The sequence below is a fragment of the Erythrolamprus reginae genome, chromosome 1, assembly GCF_031021105.1.
Source record: "Erythrolamprus reginae isolate rEryReg1 chromosome 1, rEryReg1.hap1, whole genome shotgun sequence".
Classification (NCBI taxonomy): Eukaryota; Metazoa; Chordata; class Lepidosauria; order Squamata; family Dipsadidae; genus Erythrolamprus; species Erythrolamprus reginae.
The window spans coordinates 346,673,886-346,689,686 of NC_091950.1; the positions used below are offsets into that span (position 1 = coordinate 346,673,886).

The window sequence follows — 15,801 nt, forward strand, 5'->3', positions numbered from 1 at the left end:
CCTTACTAGAGATTAATCACAGCAGAGATTAAATAAGGCAGTATCATGACTAACCATCCCAAATGCCTGCTACCATGTTCAGGTGCAGCTTAGGTTTTCAAATGGTCTTCCAAGTACCCATAAGGTAAGCAAAGTTCAAAAAGAAAACATATATACATACATACATACATACATACACACACACATAGTGATACCTCATCTTACAAACCCCTCGTCATACGAACTTTATGAGATACGAACCCGGGGTTTAGATTTTTTTTTTGCCTCTTCTTAAGAACTATTTTTGTCTTACGAACCCGCCGCCGCTGGGATGCCCCGCCTCCGGACGTCCATTGCCAGCGAAGCGCCCGTTTTGCGCTCCTGGGATTCCCTTGAGGCTCCCCTCCATGGGAAACCCCACCTCCGGACGTCCATGTTTGTGAGATGCTGCAAGAGAATCCCATCAGCGCAAAAACGGGCGCTTCGCTGGCAATGGAAGTCCGGAGGTGCGGTTTCCCAGCGAGGGAAGCCTCAGCGAAATCACAGAATCGCAAAAACACCAAAGTCCGGAGGTGGGGTTTCGAGGACTTCAGTGTTTTTACGATGCTGCGATTTCGCTGAGGGTTCCCTCGCTGGGAAACCCCACCTCCGGACTTCCGTTGCCAGCGAAGCACCCGTTTTTGCGATGCAGGGATTCCCCTGCAGCATCGCAAAAACACAGAAGCCCGGAGGTGGGGTTTCCCATGGAGGGGGGCCTCAGGAGAATCCCACCAGTGCAAAAACAAGCGCTTCGGCTGGAAAAAGGGGTGAATTTTTGGATTGCAAGCATTAATCGGTTTTCCATTGATTCCTATCGAAAACATTGTTTCATCTTACGAACCTTTCACCTTACGAACCTCCTCCCGGACATGTGTGTGTGTGTGTGCGCGCGCGTGTATATACAGTGATCCCTCGATTTTCGCGATCTCGATCTTCGCGAAACGCTATATTGCGATTTTTCAAAATATAATAAATTAAAAATACGTGCGCGGGTTTTTTTCTACACCACAGTTTTTCCCGCCCGATGACGTCACACGTCATCACCAAACTGACATCTGCCATTGCTGGTTGGCCGAAATCTCGGCCAATCATGTTGTTTGCTCAGCGTGCTTTGAAACTTTTGGAACTGTTGGAACTTGTTAAGACTTGTTGGAAGTGGAGGCGGCAACGCTAAAAAGAGCAGGAAGATGCTGACAATTAAGGAGAATATTGAACTTTTGGACATGCTGAAAGCGGGACGTTCTAATGTAGATGTTGGTCGGCATTATGGGATCAACGAATCGACTGTGCGATACATTCGGAAAGACGAAAAGAAGATAAGGCAAACTTCTCAGATAATGTTCAACAAGGCTGCAAAAAGAATGGTGATGCCTAGAAACAAACGCCTTATGAAGATGGAAGCTGCTTTGTCCGTGTGGGTACAAGACTGCCGCAAAAAGAGCATTGCTTTGGATACGAACACTATACGAACCAAGGCGCAGCAACTGTACAACCGTCTTGCAGACACAGAAGGAGGCGATGCAGAGGAGAGAAACCCAGGTGAGGGCTGGGGTTTTTTATTCTGTCATTATTTAAGTGCTTTTTAACGAAGGAGGGAGGGAAGGAGGGAAGGAAGGAGGGAAGGAAGGAAGGAGGGAGGGAAGGAAGGAAGGAGGGAAGGAAGGAAGGAGGGAGGGAGGGAGGGAAGGAAGGAAGGACTGTATGCTTTCATTCAAGTCACTTCTCTCTCCGTTTCCTGTCATTCTCTGTAGATGAAGGTGCTGGTGACTCTGAAGACCCCCAGCCATCAACATCTTCTGCTTCTTCAACGGCGCTATGGCCTGAAGAGTGTGTCATTGCATGGAGAAGCTGCCTCAGCAGATACAGGTGCAGCCGAAAACTTCGTCCAGCGCACGTTTAAAGACCTAATTGCAGAAGGGGGCTACCTTCCAGAACAGGTGTTCAACATGGACGAAACAGGCCTGTTCTGGAAGAGGATGCCTTCACGGACTTTCTTGATGCAAGATGAAGCCAAAGCCCCTGGCTTTAAGGCCATGAAAGATAGAGTGACTTTGATCATGTGTGGGAATGCAGCAGGCTTTTTGATGAAGCCAGGGCTAATTTATAAGTCACGAAATCCAAGAGCCCTCAAGAACAGAAATAAGAATGCATTGCCAGTGTACTGGATGCATAATCCTAAAGCATGGATTACAAAACCCCTCACGCAGGACTGGTTTCATCAGTGCTTCATCCCACAGGTGCAGGTTTATTTGGCTGCCAAATGACTCAATTTCAAAGTGCTTCTCCTAATGGACAATGCTGGAGGCCATGATGACCTGGCACATGAACATGATGGGGTGCAAGTTGAATTCTTGCCATCAAACACCACATCGCTTATCCAGCCGATGGATCAAGGTGTTATCCGCGCATTTAAGGCACTGTACACGCGCAATTCTCTTGGAAGCATCGTGGAAGCAATGGATGCTGATGAAAACTTCACATTGAAGGCCTACTGGCGTCAGTACACAATTGCATCTTGTCTGAAGAACATTCAGAATGCCTTAATGGATATGAAGTCACAGACAATGAATGCCTGCTGGAGGAAATAGTGGCCAGAAGTGGTGCATGATTACAAGGGATTTGCTCCCGAAGAAATTCAAGATGCTGCAGTCCAGAACTCTGTGAAGCTGGCACAGGCACTGGGTGGAGAAGGCTTCGTTGACATGACACCAGAGGAAGTCAATGGTTTGCTTGATGAGCATGGCCTACCGCTGACAGACAAAGATCTGGAGGAGCTGACCAGGTCAGCGAGTGAAGAAGAGGAGGAAGCGGAAGCTGAACAAGCTGAGGAAGAAGAAGATGTTGGCCTAACGCTTGAGCGGCTTGCAGAACTGAACAGAGCTGCTGCAAATGTACAACACATGGTGGAACTTTGGGATCCCAACATGACTCGCTCTATACAATTTAAGGCCTCCCTTGACAACACCTTTGCACCATACAGAGCCATGTTAGCTCAGAAAAAGAAAATGCGCCAACAACTGCCCATAACTATGTTTGTCACAAAACCCAAGAGGTCTGTCACACCATCACCTGCAGCGTCCATTGTAGACATGGTGATAGAAGAAGATCCCGATTTATCCTAGTTATGCTAACCTCCCCAAAAAAATGTAAAAATGTAAATAAATATTGTTATTATTTCTATCAGGATGACTAAGTGTGTTATTCAATGTGTACAGTACAGGTACAGGTAGAGGTACAGTACAGTAATTAAGGGGATGGGAAATGGTAATTTGTGGGTTGAAAGTGTTGGGACTGAGTGGCATACAGAAGAATGAATGAATGACTGAGTGAATGAAATTCAAACACAGGTGAGGGCTGGGTTTTTTTATTCTGTCATTGTTTAAGTGCTTTTTACGAAAGGAAGGAAGGAGGGAAGGAGGGAGGGAAGGAGAGAAGGGAAGGAAGGAGGGAAGGAGAGAATGGAAGGAGGGAGGGAGGGAAGGAGGGAATGAGAGAAGGGAAGGAAGGAGGGAAGGAGGGAGGGAAGGAGGGAGGGAGGGAGGGAAGGAGGGAGGGAGGGAAGGAGAGAAGGGAAGGAAGGAGGGCAGGAGGGAGGGATGGAAGGAAGGAGGCGGGCATTCTAAAAGCCGAGAAGCCGTTGCAACAAGCGCTGCTGAAGGAGGACTCGTGCCCCAAGAAAGCCGGTGAGTGGGGCGAATCGGGCGGGCGGGGGGTAGCAGCGAGGAGCCCGGAGGCGCTGCGGGGGGTGGCCGGCATGAAAAACAACCATTGCCAGCCTCCGAACTTTCGTCGCTCCACCATCTGCGCATGCACGGCCATGGAAAAAGGGCGCGCATGCACAGATGGTGTTTTTACTTCCGCACCGCTATATCGCGAAAAATCGATTATCGCGAGGGGTCTTGGAACGGAACCCTCGCGATACTCGAGGGATCACTGTATATATAATGCACATTTATATATTTAAAAAATACCCACCTTTTGTTTCATAGAAGCTCCACTTTTTTCATCAGCTATTCTTTCTTTAGAACTTCTTAGTGAAGGTTGAGAGAACGGAGGATGTAATTTTGAATAAGGAGCTACTGTGGGGATTTGTACAAGCCCAGAGCCATCTCTTTTCATATCAGAAGTTCCTTTGGCTGTGGAAACTGTCTCAAAAAAATTGGGCCGTGTTGGATTTGGTGTCACCGTTAGTGGGACACGCCCATGCATATCTGTAAGCCCAGGGTCAGTCTGCTGAGCGTACATGGGGCAGCCTGAAGCTGCATAGGCCACGCGTTGTCCATACGGATCATAGCCAGGAGGGGGCATTGTGGGAGGAGGATAGTTTTGTGGATTATCTCGTCGTACCATTTTGCTCATATTGTGCTCAGATTCTGTAACAGGGGAGATCACTTTAGATAATGGATAAGAAGCCGTGGGTGAAATAGAATGCTTCTGATTTGATTCTGGAGAATAAATTTTACTGCGATTACGACTCTTCTCCCACATTTCTGGTTTAGAAGAAGCTCCTGAATAACGATCAGGTGAACGAGATGACTTTTTTCCATGAAGACGTTCCAGAGTATGAGCTGCAAGTTTACCTATTTCGGCCACCCCAATGTCAAGACCAATTGTCTTAAGGAAATTATAAATCTTCTCATACTGTGGTCCGGATTCATCCATTGATTCTGGTTTTACAGACGAAGGAAGTGGAAAACCTACTTTTTGGCTTACAGATTCCTTTCCATCACTCAGTCGTAGTTTTTGAGTAGATGGAGAGCTGGTATTACAATCATTGTCATCACGAATACGTGAAAAGCCACTTCCATCCTGGCTGCCTTGAGTTTCCTTACTGGTAGACTCTGCATCTGCACCTTTGTTGAATTGTTTGAGGAAATTGTCTACCTCCAATGAGATGAGGGCAAGTCTACTATGCTCGGGCAAAGAAGAATGATTTGAAAGAAGTGGGGGCTCTTTAATAGAGGAAGAACTGCTAGAAAAGTCTTCAGGCTGAAAAAGAAATAAATCATAATTTGTTACTGCATTCCATAATTAATGTAATCAAATAGTCCATTTCATAAGACAACATCTTCATATAGTTGGATTATAATCAATAGTTTAAAACCCAAACAGGAAATTATAAAAATAAGAAAATGAGACTGAAAAACCCATAGCAGTAATGGCAGGGGTGCAATTCGGCAGATTTGAACAGGTTCTATAGAATTGGTGGCAGCAATTATGTGCAGTTTGGAGAATTAGTAAATAACACTACTGATTGGCCTGGCCTCACCCAGCCCGCCCCCCTCACTCATTCTCAGGGGAATGGGGAAGAAAACTTCCAAGAAATTAACCATTCGCAAGATATCTAACGTGGAGTCATGAAAGGGAATCAAACTGATTAACCTATAACAAATTATGACACATTGAGATATACAGTGTTACCTCTACCTACGAACTTAATTTGTTCCGTCACAGGTTCTTAACCAGAAAACTTTGGAAGAAGCAGCAATTTTTCCCATAGGAATCAATGTAAAAGCAAATAATGTGCGCGGTTGGGGAAACCACAGGCAGGGCGGAGGCCCTATTTCCCCCCAGGAGCTTCCTAGAGGGGCCCCACTGAGACTTCTCTCCGCTTTTTTCAGCCCTGTTTCCTCACACGAGATTCCTAGGGAGGCCCCACCGAGACTTCTCTCCGCCTTTTTCAGCCCTGTTTCCTCGCAGGAGATTCCTAGGGAGGACCCATTTAAATCAACTCGATTAAAATCATAATTTTTAAAGAGGTATTTCTTTCATTTCTTTTCTGAAGCACCTCCTCTGACCCGCTGTTGACTCAATGACAGTCCCCATATTGCAGAATATACAGCCTCGTGCTATATAACTAATTATTCATATACAGTATCTTAAATAGAAAACTATCTTTAGATAGATTTTTACTCTAAAAATATTTTATTAAAATAAATTTGATAAAAATAAAAAATCTGATTTAAATTTTAAAAAATCTGATTTAAATAAAACATCTATTTTTTTATTTTTTTAAAAATCAATTTTTATCCACCCTGCTGAGATCTGTTTTCCAACAGCATTGGATTACTGCTTTGTGTCATTTTAAGAGTCTATTGAGTTGCAATATTTCTGTCTCAACCATATCCATATAGGTGTCTGTATGTGACTTTATTTATTTATTTATTTATTTATTTATTTATTTATTGCATTTATATGCCGCCCCTCTCTGAAGACTTTGGCTTAGGAGTGTCAGTGTGTTGCTGTTTTGAGGGGGTCATTAGGAAAGCAGTAGGCTCATCTGTATTCTCTACTGGTGGCTTATTTATTTATTTATTTATTTATTACTTATTTAGATTTGTATGCCGCCCCTCTCCGCGGACTGCTTCCAAGCAGAAGCATGCACATGGTCTTCGGTTTCCCAAGACACTGCAAACTGAATATTGAAATGTCTTCCTTTGGTAAATGTATCTTTCAGAGGATAACTTTTCACAGGATACGTTTGAAGAGTGTTCGGAAACTTCAAAACATGCAAAATGTAGCTGTGCAAGCGGTCATGGGTCCTCCTAGATATATACCCATGTCTCTCTAACACTCCGGGGACTGCACTAGTTGCCGATTTGGTTTCTGGGCACAATTCAAAGTGTTGGTAATGATCTACAAAGCCCTACATGACATTGGACCAGATTACTTACGGGACCGCCTTCTGCCACATAAATCCCAGCGGCCGGTTAGATCCCACAGATTTGGCCTTCCAGGTCCCCTCAAGCAGACAATGTCATTTGGCGGGGCCTAAGGGAAGAGTCTTCTCTGTGGGGGACCCCACCCTCTGGAATCAGCTCCCCCCAGAGATTCGTACTGCCCCCACCCTCCTTGTCTTCCGCAAGAGTTTTTAAGACTCATCTATGTCGCCAGGCCTGGGGCAATTAAATCTGCCGGCCCTGATTAATAATTGTGGTACATGGTGTGATTGTATCGTTTGATTGAGTAATACATAGGGTTTTTAGCTATAGTTTTTTAAAAATGTATTAGATTTGTACTGTATGCTGTGTTTTTATATTTACTCTGTGAGCTGCCCCGAGTTTTCAAAGGAGGGCAGCATACAAATCTAATAAATAATAATAGTAATAATAATGATAATGATAATAATAATAATAATGATAATAATAATAGTTTGTGTCTGCTTGCATTCTGCATGCTCCTGCAGTGAAATTATTTTGGTATGTCCCTTGATTGATTAATTGCCGCCCCTCTCCGAGGACTCAGGGCGGCTCACAGCATATATAAAAACATAGTAATACATCTAATCCAATTAATATAATTAAAAACTCTAAAAATCCTTAAAATAATTTAAAACATTCATAATCATATAGGCTGCCTTTCTTCACTGTCTGAAATGTAATACTGGATTTACTGTGAAGGTGCATTTTCCTTGAAGAGATGAGAGCCCTCAAAATTACTACTTTTGAAAACAGATATGGCATCAGAAGTTTGACAGTTCCAGTGTTGCTGTAGCTGGAAGGATTGCTGAGGGTGAAAAAATTTCGGAGGGGGGGACGACTAACAGTGGTTGCTCCTTCTGTCATTATTGTAGTGATTAGAAAGGGCTTACCTTGCCAAAACAAACAGGATAGAGGAAGAGTAAAATAGGAAGCAGTAGAATCCTTGTCAAACCTTTGGGAAAATGCATTTTTTGTAAGAATCAAAAAGTTTGATTCTTAGAGTAATTGAAAAGACCAATCCACTATTCAATCCATTTAGGAAATGACTTAACACACAAATGATGAGGGGGGTTTGTTATAAGCCGCCCAGAATCCTTCAAGAGTTTGGTGGCATATTAATTAATTAATTTGATAAATCTATTAATATATATACTTCTATCATCATGTTAAAAATGTTTTCTGTTTAGCAAATGTGCATCTTTAAACATATGTTTGGAGAGTATGAGTGGCAAGAGATCTCACTTTTCATGTTGCAGGAGTTCAGTAAAAATTTGCATGGGTATTTTTCCCCATTCAACCTTTTTGTAAACAAGGAGTCTTAAAAGCTCACCTATTTTTTCTGTGAATTTTGTAAGGCTAACAAAGGCATTTCCCCAATATCCCCAAGCATACTGAAACTGAACATGTAGCCATTAAAAATATTATATTCTTTAATTTTAAAATTAAGTTCACTGTGTATCACTAACTTTAAAAATGCTTCTCTAGGATGACCATAGTTGCTTAAAGATTTACAGACTGGTGCCCTGAATTTTAAAACAAGTAAAGTCCTCATTTAGATCAAATGAAATCAAGCTGATACTTCAATGGCATTTGAGAGAAATATATCCAAAAACTAACACAGCTGAAATTAAGCATTAAAGATATTTGTAAAAAATTAGAACTAATAGTAACAAAAATGGAGTGGAGTGGTTTCAAACCTGTACAGAATGATGATCATCCACATGTTTCTTCAAAACAGATGTTTGGGACATTGCTGGTGCCTCATCAGGTCTATAAAGGTACTGAGGTTCAGACGATTCCCTTTGATTAGTTGAACCAGTCATCACATAGGTATTGCCAGACAGTTCCCCACTCAGGTTTCTGTTCATTTCCTCTTCTTTTCTTTTCCTTCTAACACTTTCAAGTTCACGAAAATCTTCGTTGAGATACGTTGGACTTGGACTTCTACTAAAACTTCGTTCATGGTACTTTTGTGTTCCTGACAAGAAACCCTGTGGTTCCATGTTCATATGAAGTAATCTGTCATTTCCGTCATATCGAGGTCGTTTTGGCTCCCGCCCTCTATCATCCAATGCATAAAAGGATCTTCTATGTAGTTCACCTTCCCTATCATTTTCTCTTGGTTTATCCTCATAGTTCATGCTATAGTCTGATTGATGGAGAAAAGCATCCCTATTGTGATAGTCCTCATCATGTCTCCTATTGAAAGGACCAGCCTGATTTTCCTGATGAGAAGGATATCTCTCAAGGCTCTGATGACGTAAAAGGCTTCTGCTACATATTGGTCCATCAGCCAAATCATCCCTGATTAGAAAGATACACAAATTATAACTTCATTCACAAATTTGAATAGTGTTAGTTGAACAGAAATATTGAAAAGCAATCTGATTACGTATAATCATTATTTTTCCTTTCAACCTAAATGCAGTCATTTCCAAAGGTTTTATAACTTTTGCAACAGGTTCATTTCCTGTCACAAACCAAGGTATTTTGTTATCAATTAACCCTGCTGTTCTGTTCGAAAACACACCCTAGAAACATAGAAGACTGACGGCAGAAAAAGACCTCATGGTCCATCTAGTCTGCCCTTATACTATTTCCTGTATTTTTATCTTAGGATGGATAAATGTTTATCCCAGGCATGTTTAAATTCAGTTACTGTGGATTTACCAACCGTGTCTGCTGGAAGTTTGTTCCAAGGATCTACTACTCTTTCAGTAAAATAATATTTTCTCATGTTGCTTTTGATCTTTCCCCCAACTAACTTCAGATTGTGTCCCCTTGTTCTTGAGTTCACTTTCCTATTAAAAACACTTCCCTCCTGAACCTTATTTAACCCTTTAACATATTTAAATTTTTCGATCATGTCCTCCCTTTTCCTTCTGTCCTCCAGACTATACAGATTTAGTTCATTAAGTCTTTCCTGATACGTTCTATGCTTAAGACCTTCCACCATTTTTGTAATCCATCTTTGGACCCATTCAATTTTATCAATATCTTTTTGTAGGTGAGGTCTCCAGAACTGAACACAGTATTCTAAATGTGGTCTCACCAGCAGACCACCATAGGAATTCTTTTATATACAAATTTCTAATACTAAAAACTATCTGCAAATGAAACACAGCCCATACATTATTTACAAAAACAGGAGGTTTGAATTCTGTTAAACTGTAATCTATTTTCTACATAAACTTTTGCACCTGCAAGTTTAGTAAAATTTAGTTACCGAACTTCACCATGAGACAGAAAATCCATTAAAGGAGTACTTCTTCATTTTTCTCTTCATGTTATCAACGTAAAAAAACACAATGGTTTCAATTCCATATTTGCTCCTAATGCTTAGTTCTTAGGAAAGTATCCACATGATTTTTTAAAATATGTTTGTGAGTGACATAGGGAAAGATTTGGTAGGGAAGGTTTACCTATTTGCCGATGACTCTAAAGTGTGCAATAGGATTGATATTCCTGGAGGCGTCTGTAATATGGTAAATGATTTAGCTTTACTAGATAAATGGTCAAAGCAATGGAAACTGCAGTTTAATGTTTGCAAATGTAAAATAATGCACTTGGGGAAAAGGAATCCTCAATCTGAGTATTTATTTATTTATTTATTAGATTTTTATGCCGCCCTTCTCCTATTGTATTGTATTGGCATTTCTGTGTTAGCAAAAACTTCAGAAGAGAAGGATTTAGGCGTAGTGATTTCTGACAGTCTCAAAATGGGTGAACAGTGCAGTCAGACAGTAGGAAAAGCAAGTAGAATGTTTGGCTGCATAGCTAGAGGTATAACAAGCAGGAAGGGGGAGATTGTGATTCCGCTATATAGAGCGCTGGTGAGACCACATTTGGAATACTATGTTCAGTTCTGGAGAGCTCACCTACAAACATGAGGTGTTTTTCTACTGTCAATCTTCTATGTTTCTATAAAAACAAGAAATTTCATAATAATATTGTTGATTAAAATGAAGAACGACTTCGACCAACAAATAATTTTGCTCATTGGTCAAAATACAGAAATATTTTCAGTTCATTTAAACTACATAGATGCTATTAGAGTGAATGGTATTTACAATCTGTTGTTTTGTACTTAGAAAATTATGAAATGAAATAAAAAATAAATGAAATGAAATAAATGAATATTTATTTATTAAATTTAAAAATATTTTCATTTTTGGAAAATAAAAATAGAACATAACAGAAGCCCAATGCTTTATTTGCACATCTGCACACAGAAAAGACAAAGATAAGTTGGGAATGGTAGAGAGCACTCAGGAGGTAGAAACATGAAGCATTTCCACCATTTTGCTTTTGAGTAAATTGAAACGTTAAACCAGTGATGGCGAACCTTTTTTTGTTCGCAAGCCAAAAAGGTGTGGGTGTGTGGGAGTGCTAGCATGCGTGCACATGCCTTCCCTTCCTCTTGTGCATCCTCGCACTGCCCCTGGGCAAGTGCACAATCACCTCCATCCCCACGTCGGCACAAAGTCTTCACTGAAGCCAAACAGGCAAATCAGAAGTTCAGAATTATTTTATTCATTTATTTAATTGGATTTGTATGGCGCCCCTCTACGAGGACTCAGGGCGGCTCACACCATATACAAGAAACAAAACAATAATATGAGTCCAATTAATTAATTAATAATTAATATTACATTAAAACAACCATTTAATTTAATTAAAAAAGGAAAACCTATCAACCTATTAATTGATTGAACTTTATTTTACGGTAGTTCCACAAACTTGTTTCCCTGCACAAAACAGCAAGAAACACAATGGAGCTGGAAATCAAATACCGGTAGGGAAAGAAAGGCTTGGAGAAAGCAAGGGCACCTGGGTGGTGGTGGCTGGGGCTCGTTTTTGATTGCCGATGCTGAAAGGCTACAGGGAAGAAGCCAGTCAGTCCGAGAATTGGAAATACCCTTAGTCCCTCACCCCACCCCTCCCCACCTGCCACACCCTTTGATAAAGGGAACGGGTGGTTAAGCGAGGGGCAGGAAGCCCTGCCATGCCCAGCATGGTAGGGAGAAGAGACGTAAGAGGCTCCCCGTGTCACTCCATGTGCCCCAATGAAAGGCAACAACAACCTGGCTGCTTTTCTTCCCTGCCATCTCTGGCACTGGAAGCCAACTGATAGCACACACTAAGTTGTTCATTCATCCCTCTCTCTTTCACCCTCACCGGCCAAGATCAGCAAGCCAGATTCAATGAGCACTGGCATCACCTAGGAGTAGAATGTGAGAAATGGGCTCTCTTGCAGTTCTGCCTCTCACTCTTTTCCTCCCAGGCAACAGCGTGTCCAACTCACAGAATCTGGCCTGCTGATCTCAGCCAGCAATGACTCTGACCTGATCCTGGCCAGCAAGGTTGCAGGCAAGGACTAGCCACGCTGATTCCGCTCCATGGCTGCGTAAACAGAGCCTGAACCAGCCACTGCTCGGTGCTCTCCGTCCCACCACATACCACAGAATGTTTGCTTTTGTCATTTAATTCATATACAGAAAAGGGATAAATCTATCTTTAATGAAAATCCAAATACTGATATTACTGTATACCAAAAATGTTATTTTCTTTTGGACTTTGTCAAACAACTGATTATAATACTACTGTATACATATACAGTAATACCCCGGTTATTGCGTCCCCGACCATTGCGAACAGGGTAATTTGCGATTTTTCAACCCGGAAGTCAAAACACCATCTGCGCATGTGTGCCCTTTTTTTCTATGGGCACGCATGCGTAGATGGCGCCCAGCAGATCAGCTGCTGGGCGGCTTCCCTGGGTCTTCCCCCTCTTGCTGGCGGGAGGGTGAGCAGCGGGCATCAGCAAGGAGTTTCCCCACCGCCCACACAAACTCCTCGCTGCCGCCCGCCCTTCGCCTGCCAACGCCGTTCATTCTCGCCGCTTTCGAGCTGAGTCCTGAAGCGAATTCGCTCCGGGACTCAGCTCGAAAGCGGCGACAGCCAGCGCGGAGAAGCCGTTCGCTGGCGCTGGCTGTCGGCGCTTTGGAGCTGAGTCCCGGAGCGAATTCGCTCCGGGACTCAGCTCGAAAGCGGCGACAGCCAGCGCGGAGAAGCCGTTCGCTGGCGCTGGCTGTCGGCGATTTGGAGTTGAGTCCCGGAGCGAATTCGCTCCGGGACTCAGCTCGAAAGCGGCGACAGCCAGCGCGGAGAAGCCGTTCGCTGGCGCTGGCTGTCGGCGCTTTGGAGCTGAGTCCCGGAGCGAATTCGCTCCGGGACTCAGCTCGAAAGCGGCGACAGCCAGCGCGGAGAAGCCGTTCGCTGGCGCTGGCTGTCGGCGCTTTGGAGCTGAGTCCCGGAGCGAATTCGCTCCGGGACTCAGCTCGAAAGCGGCGACAGCCAGCGCGGAGAAGCCGTTCGCTGGCGCTGTCTGTCTGCGCGTTTGAGCTGAGTCCCGGAGCGAATTCGCTCCGGGACTCAGCTCGAAAGCGCCGACAGACAGCGCGGCGCGGCTGTTTTAAAATGTCGCCGCCGGCATGGGGGGCTTGCCAGCACCCCCCGGACCTCCAACCCGGGTTTGGGGGGCTGCTAGGAAGCCCCCCATGCCGGCGGCGACATTTTAAAACAGCCGCGCCGCCCCCAATCTTCGGCTCCTCGCTAGCGCTGCGGGAGTAAAAACACCATCTACACATGCGCAGATGGTGTTTTTACTTCCGCAGCGCTACTTCGCGAAAACCCGCTCGTTGCGGGGGGTCCTGGAACAGAACCCTCGCAACGAGCGGGGGATCACTGTATTCTTTTATTAAATTATTTTTAAATATATTTATTTTTATTGACATACTGCATTACAGTATTATTAACATTGCTATTTTTGTTATGGTACATAAATGAACTGTTATTCATTTTGGAATTATGAAATATTCATTCTGGAATTATGAGAAAGTACACTACTCTCTCAATTTTGCTTGACCAATGTTATTTTTCATTATGTCTTATAAAACTGTGGTGTTTTATATAAAGTATGGAAAAGCATGAAGAAACATAACCGTAACAAGCAAGTCTTGAAAGAAACCTACCTATCCATATCACTCAGGCTAATCCTCAAATTCTGATCCACTGAAGATTCAGGGTGTCGACTTCTAGAACGCCAACCTGGAGAACCCGAGTTCCAACCTGGGGAATGTGCATGCCCTTCGGGGGAACAGATGTATTGACTCGGGAAACATCTCTGTAATTGGAGAAAATTGAGATTCCATCACATAGGCTATGTTATTTAAAAAAATCAAAATACAACCAGAGGTTTTATATTGGAGTACTCAACATTATTGTGATTCAATATGGGACTAAGTTATCTATATCGACACAAACACACACACACAAGTACATAATTTTAGAAATAACCCTGTTTAAAAAGCAGTATACATAACCAAGCTTACATTATCTATGGAATAAATACACACATTTTCCTCAACATACAACCATAATTGAGCCCCAAATATCTGTTGCTAAGTGAGACATTGTTAAGTGAATTTTGCTCCATTTTATTCTTTCTTGCCACACTTGAATCACTGCAGTTGTTAAGTTAGTGACATAGCTGTTAAGTGAATCTGGATTTCCCATTGACTTAGCTTGTCAGAACGTTACAAAAGGTATCATAAGATTCCAGTACAATAGCAAAAAATACATAATAATAGTAAAAAATACATATATACGAGTCAAGTGTGTAAATTTTAATAATGTGACCATGGGGATGCTACAGTGGTCATAAGTGTGAGAAGTGGTCCTAAGTCACTTTTCTCAGTGTCGAGGACTACTGTACCTGTATCTTCAAGTACTATAAGCCATTTATAAATATTAAGGCATTCTAGGCAGTTTTCAAGACTCTCATTCATGAGCAACCATTTCAATTGGCAATGATTAACTATATTTTAGTTACATTATACTGATTTGTAGGTGGTGTTGAGTTTTCAATTGTCAAGTACAGTACTATGTTTTTAAGTACCCAAAGTTACGGTAAGTAAATGGACAATAAGGAGCAGGCAAATAAAATAGAACTGAAAAAAAATTGTAACCCATTTTCTTTTTGTAGCAGTGATGAGACAGAAAATTTCATTGTGAAAACAATCTCTAATGAATATAACTGCAAACATAATGTGTTAATATCCAACATTGAAACTGAGATAAGTATTATTTTGATTAATCTAAACCAGTGATGGAGAACCTATGGCACGGGTGCTACAGGTGGCACGCAGAGCCATATCTGCTAGCATGTGAGCCGTTGCCCTAGCTCAGCTCCAATGTGCATGTGTGTGCTGGCCAGCTGATTTTTGGCTTGCACAGAGGCTCTAGGAGGGCGTTTTTGGTATCCAGAGCATCTCCGGGGGAATGGGGGAAAGCGTTTTTACCCTCCCCTGGCTCCAGGGAAGCCTTTGGAGCCTGAAGAGGGCAAATCACAAGCTTACTGGGCCCACCAAAAGGGCCTCCAGAGGGTTTCCGATGGGTGGTGAAAGCTGTTTTCGCCCTCCAGGCATTAAATTATGGGTGCAGGCACTCGTACATGCCCAATAGCACACGCACATGCTCTTTCGGCACCCGAGGAAAAAGAGGTTCGCCATCACTGATCAAAACTATCATTCCTTACCTTTCTGTAGATATTAATTAAACATACATTTCCCAGCCACAATATTTAAAAGCATCCTGAAGATAGTCAAGAGCTAAAAATTATTTGTAACCATAATTAAAATCCTGATCCTACATCAATCTGCCAACACCCTTTCAAAACATCGGTCATTACATCTGCTGGTGGCAAAGGTTAAAAGTGCATGGTGTAAAAAGCATTTTCTTCTTTGAGGACATATTTCCTTCTAGTTTCAATGGAGTTTTAACATTTTGATAGGGAGTATAATTTATTTCTACCTACCTACCTGCCCACCCATCAATCCATCCATCATCCCACTGTTGAAGACTCCAGGTGGTGTCTACATCATCCATGTTGTAATTCTGGAATATCCTTAACATACAGGAATTGTACACAGCAGTCACCACATATTGGTAATCCTCACTTATGACAATTGAACCCAAAATTTCCATTAGGTAGTCCTTAAGTAAGGTTTATCCCATTTTA

The 15,801-nt window shown here is 42.5% G+C and overlaps 1 protein-coding gene across 4 annotated transcripts in view; it reads right to left on the reverse strand.

Annotated features, from left to right (window-relative positions):
- The window catches only part of LOC139157421 (zinc finger protein 318-like), an 84,321-nt gene that overhangs the window by 67,162 nt on the left and 1,358 nt on the right, over positions 1 to 15,801 (reverse strand). For all 4 annotated transcript variants that reach the window (XM_070734167.1, XM_070734170.1, XM_070734171.1 and 1 more), the window contains exons 2-4: positions 13,754 to 13,905; positions 8,417 to 9,023; positions 3,994 to 5,007 (exon numbers count right to left, since the gene is read on the reverse strand). In XM_070734167.1, the coding sequence (XP_070590268.1) occupies positions 3,994 to 5,007; positions 8,417 to 9,023; positions 13,754 to 13,905 (1,773 nt within the window). The remainder of the gene's footprint in view (positions 1 to 3,993; positions 5,008 to 8,416; positions 9,024 to 13,753; positions 13,906 to 15,801) is intronic.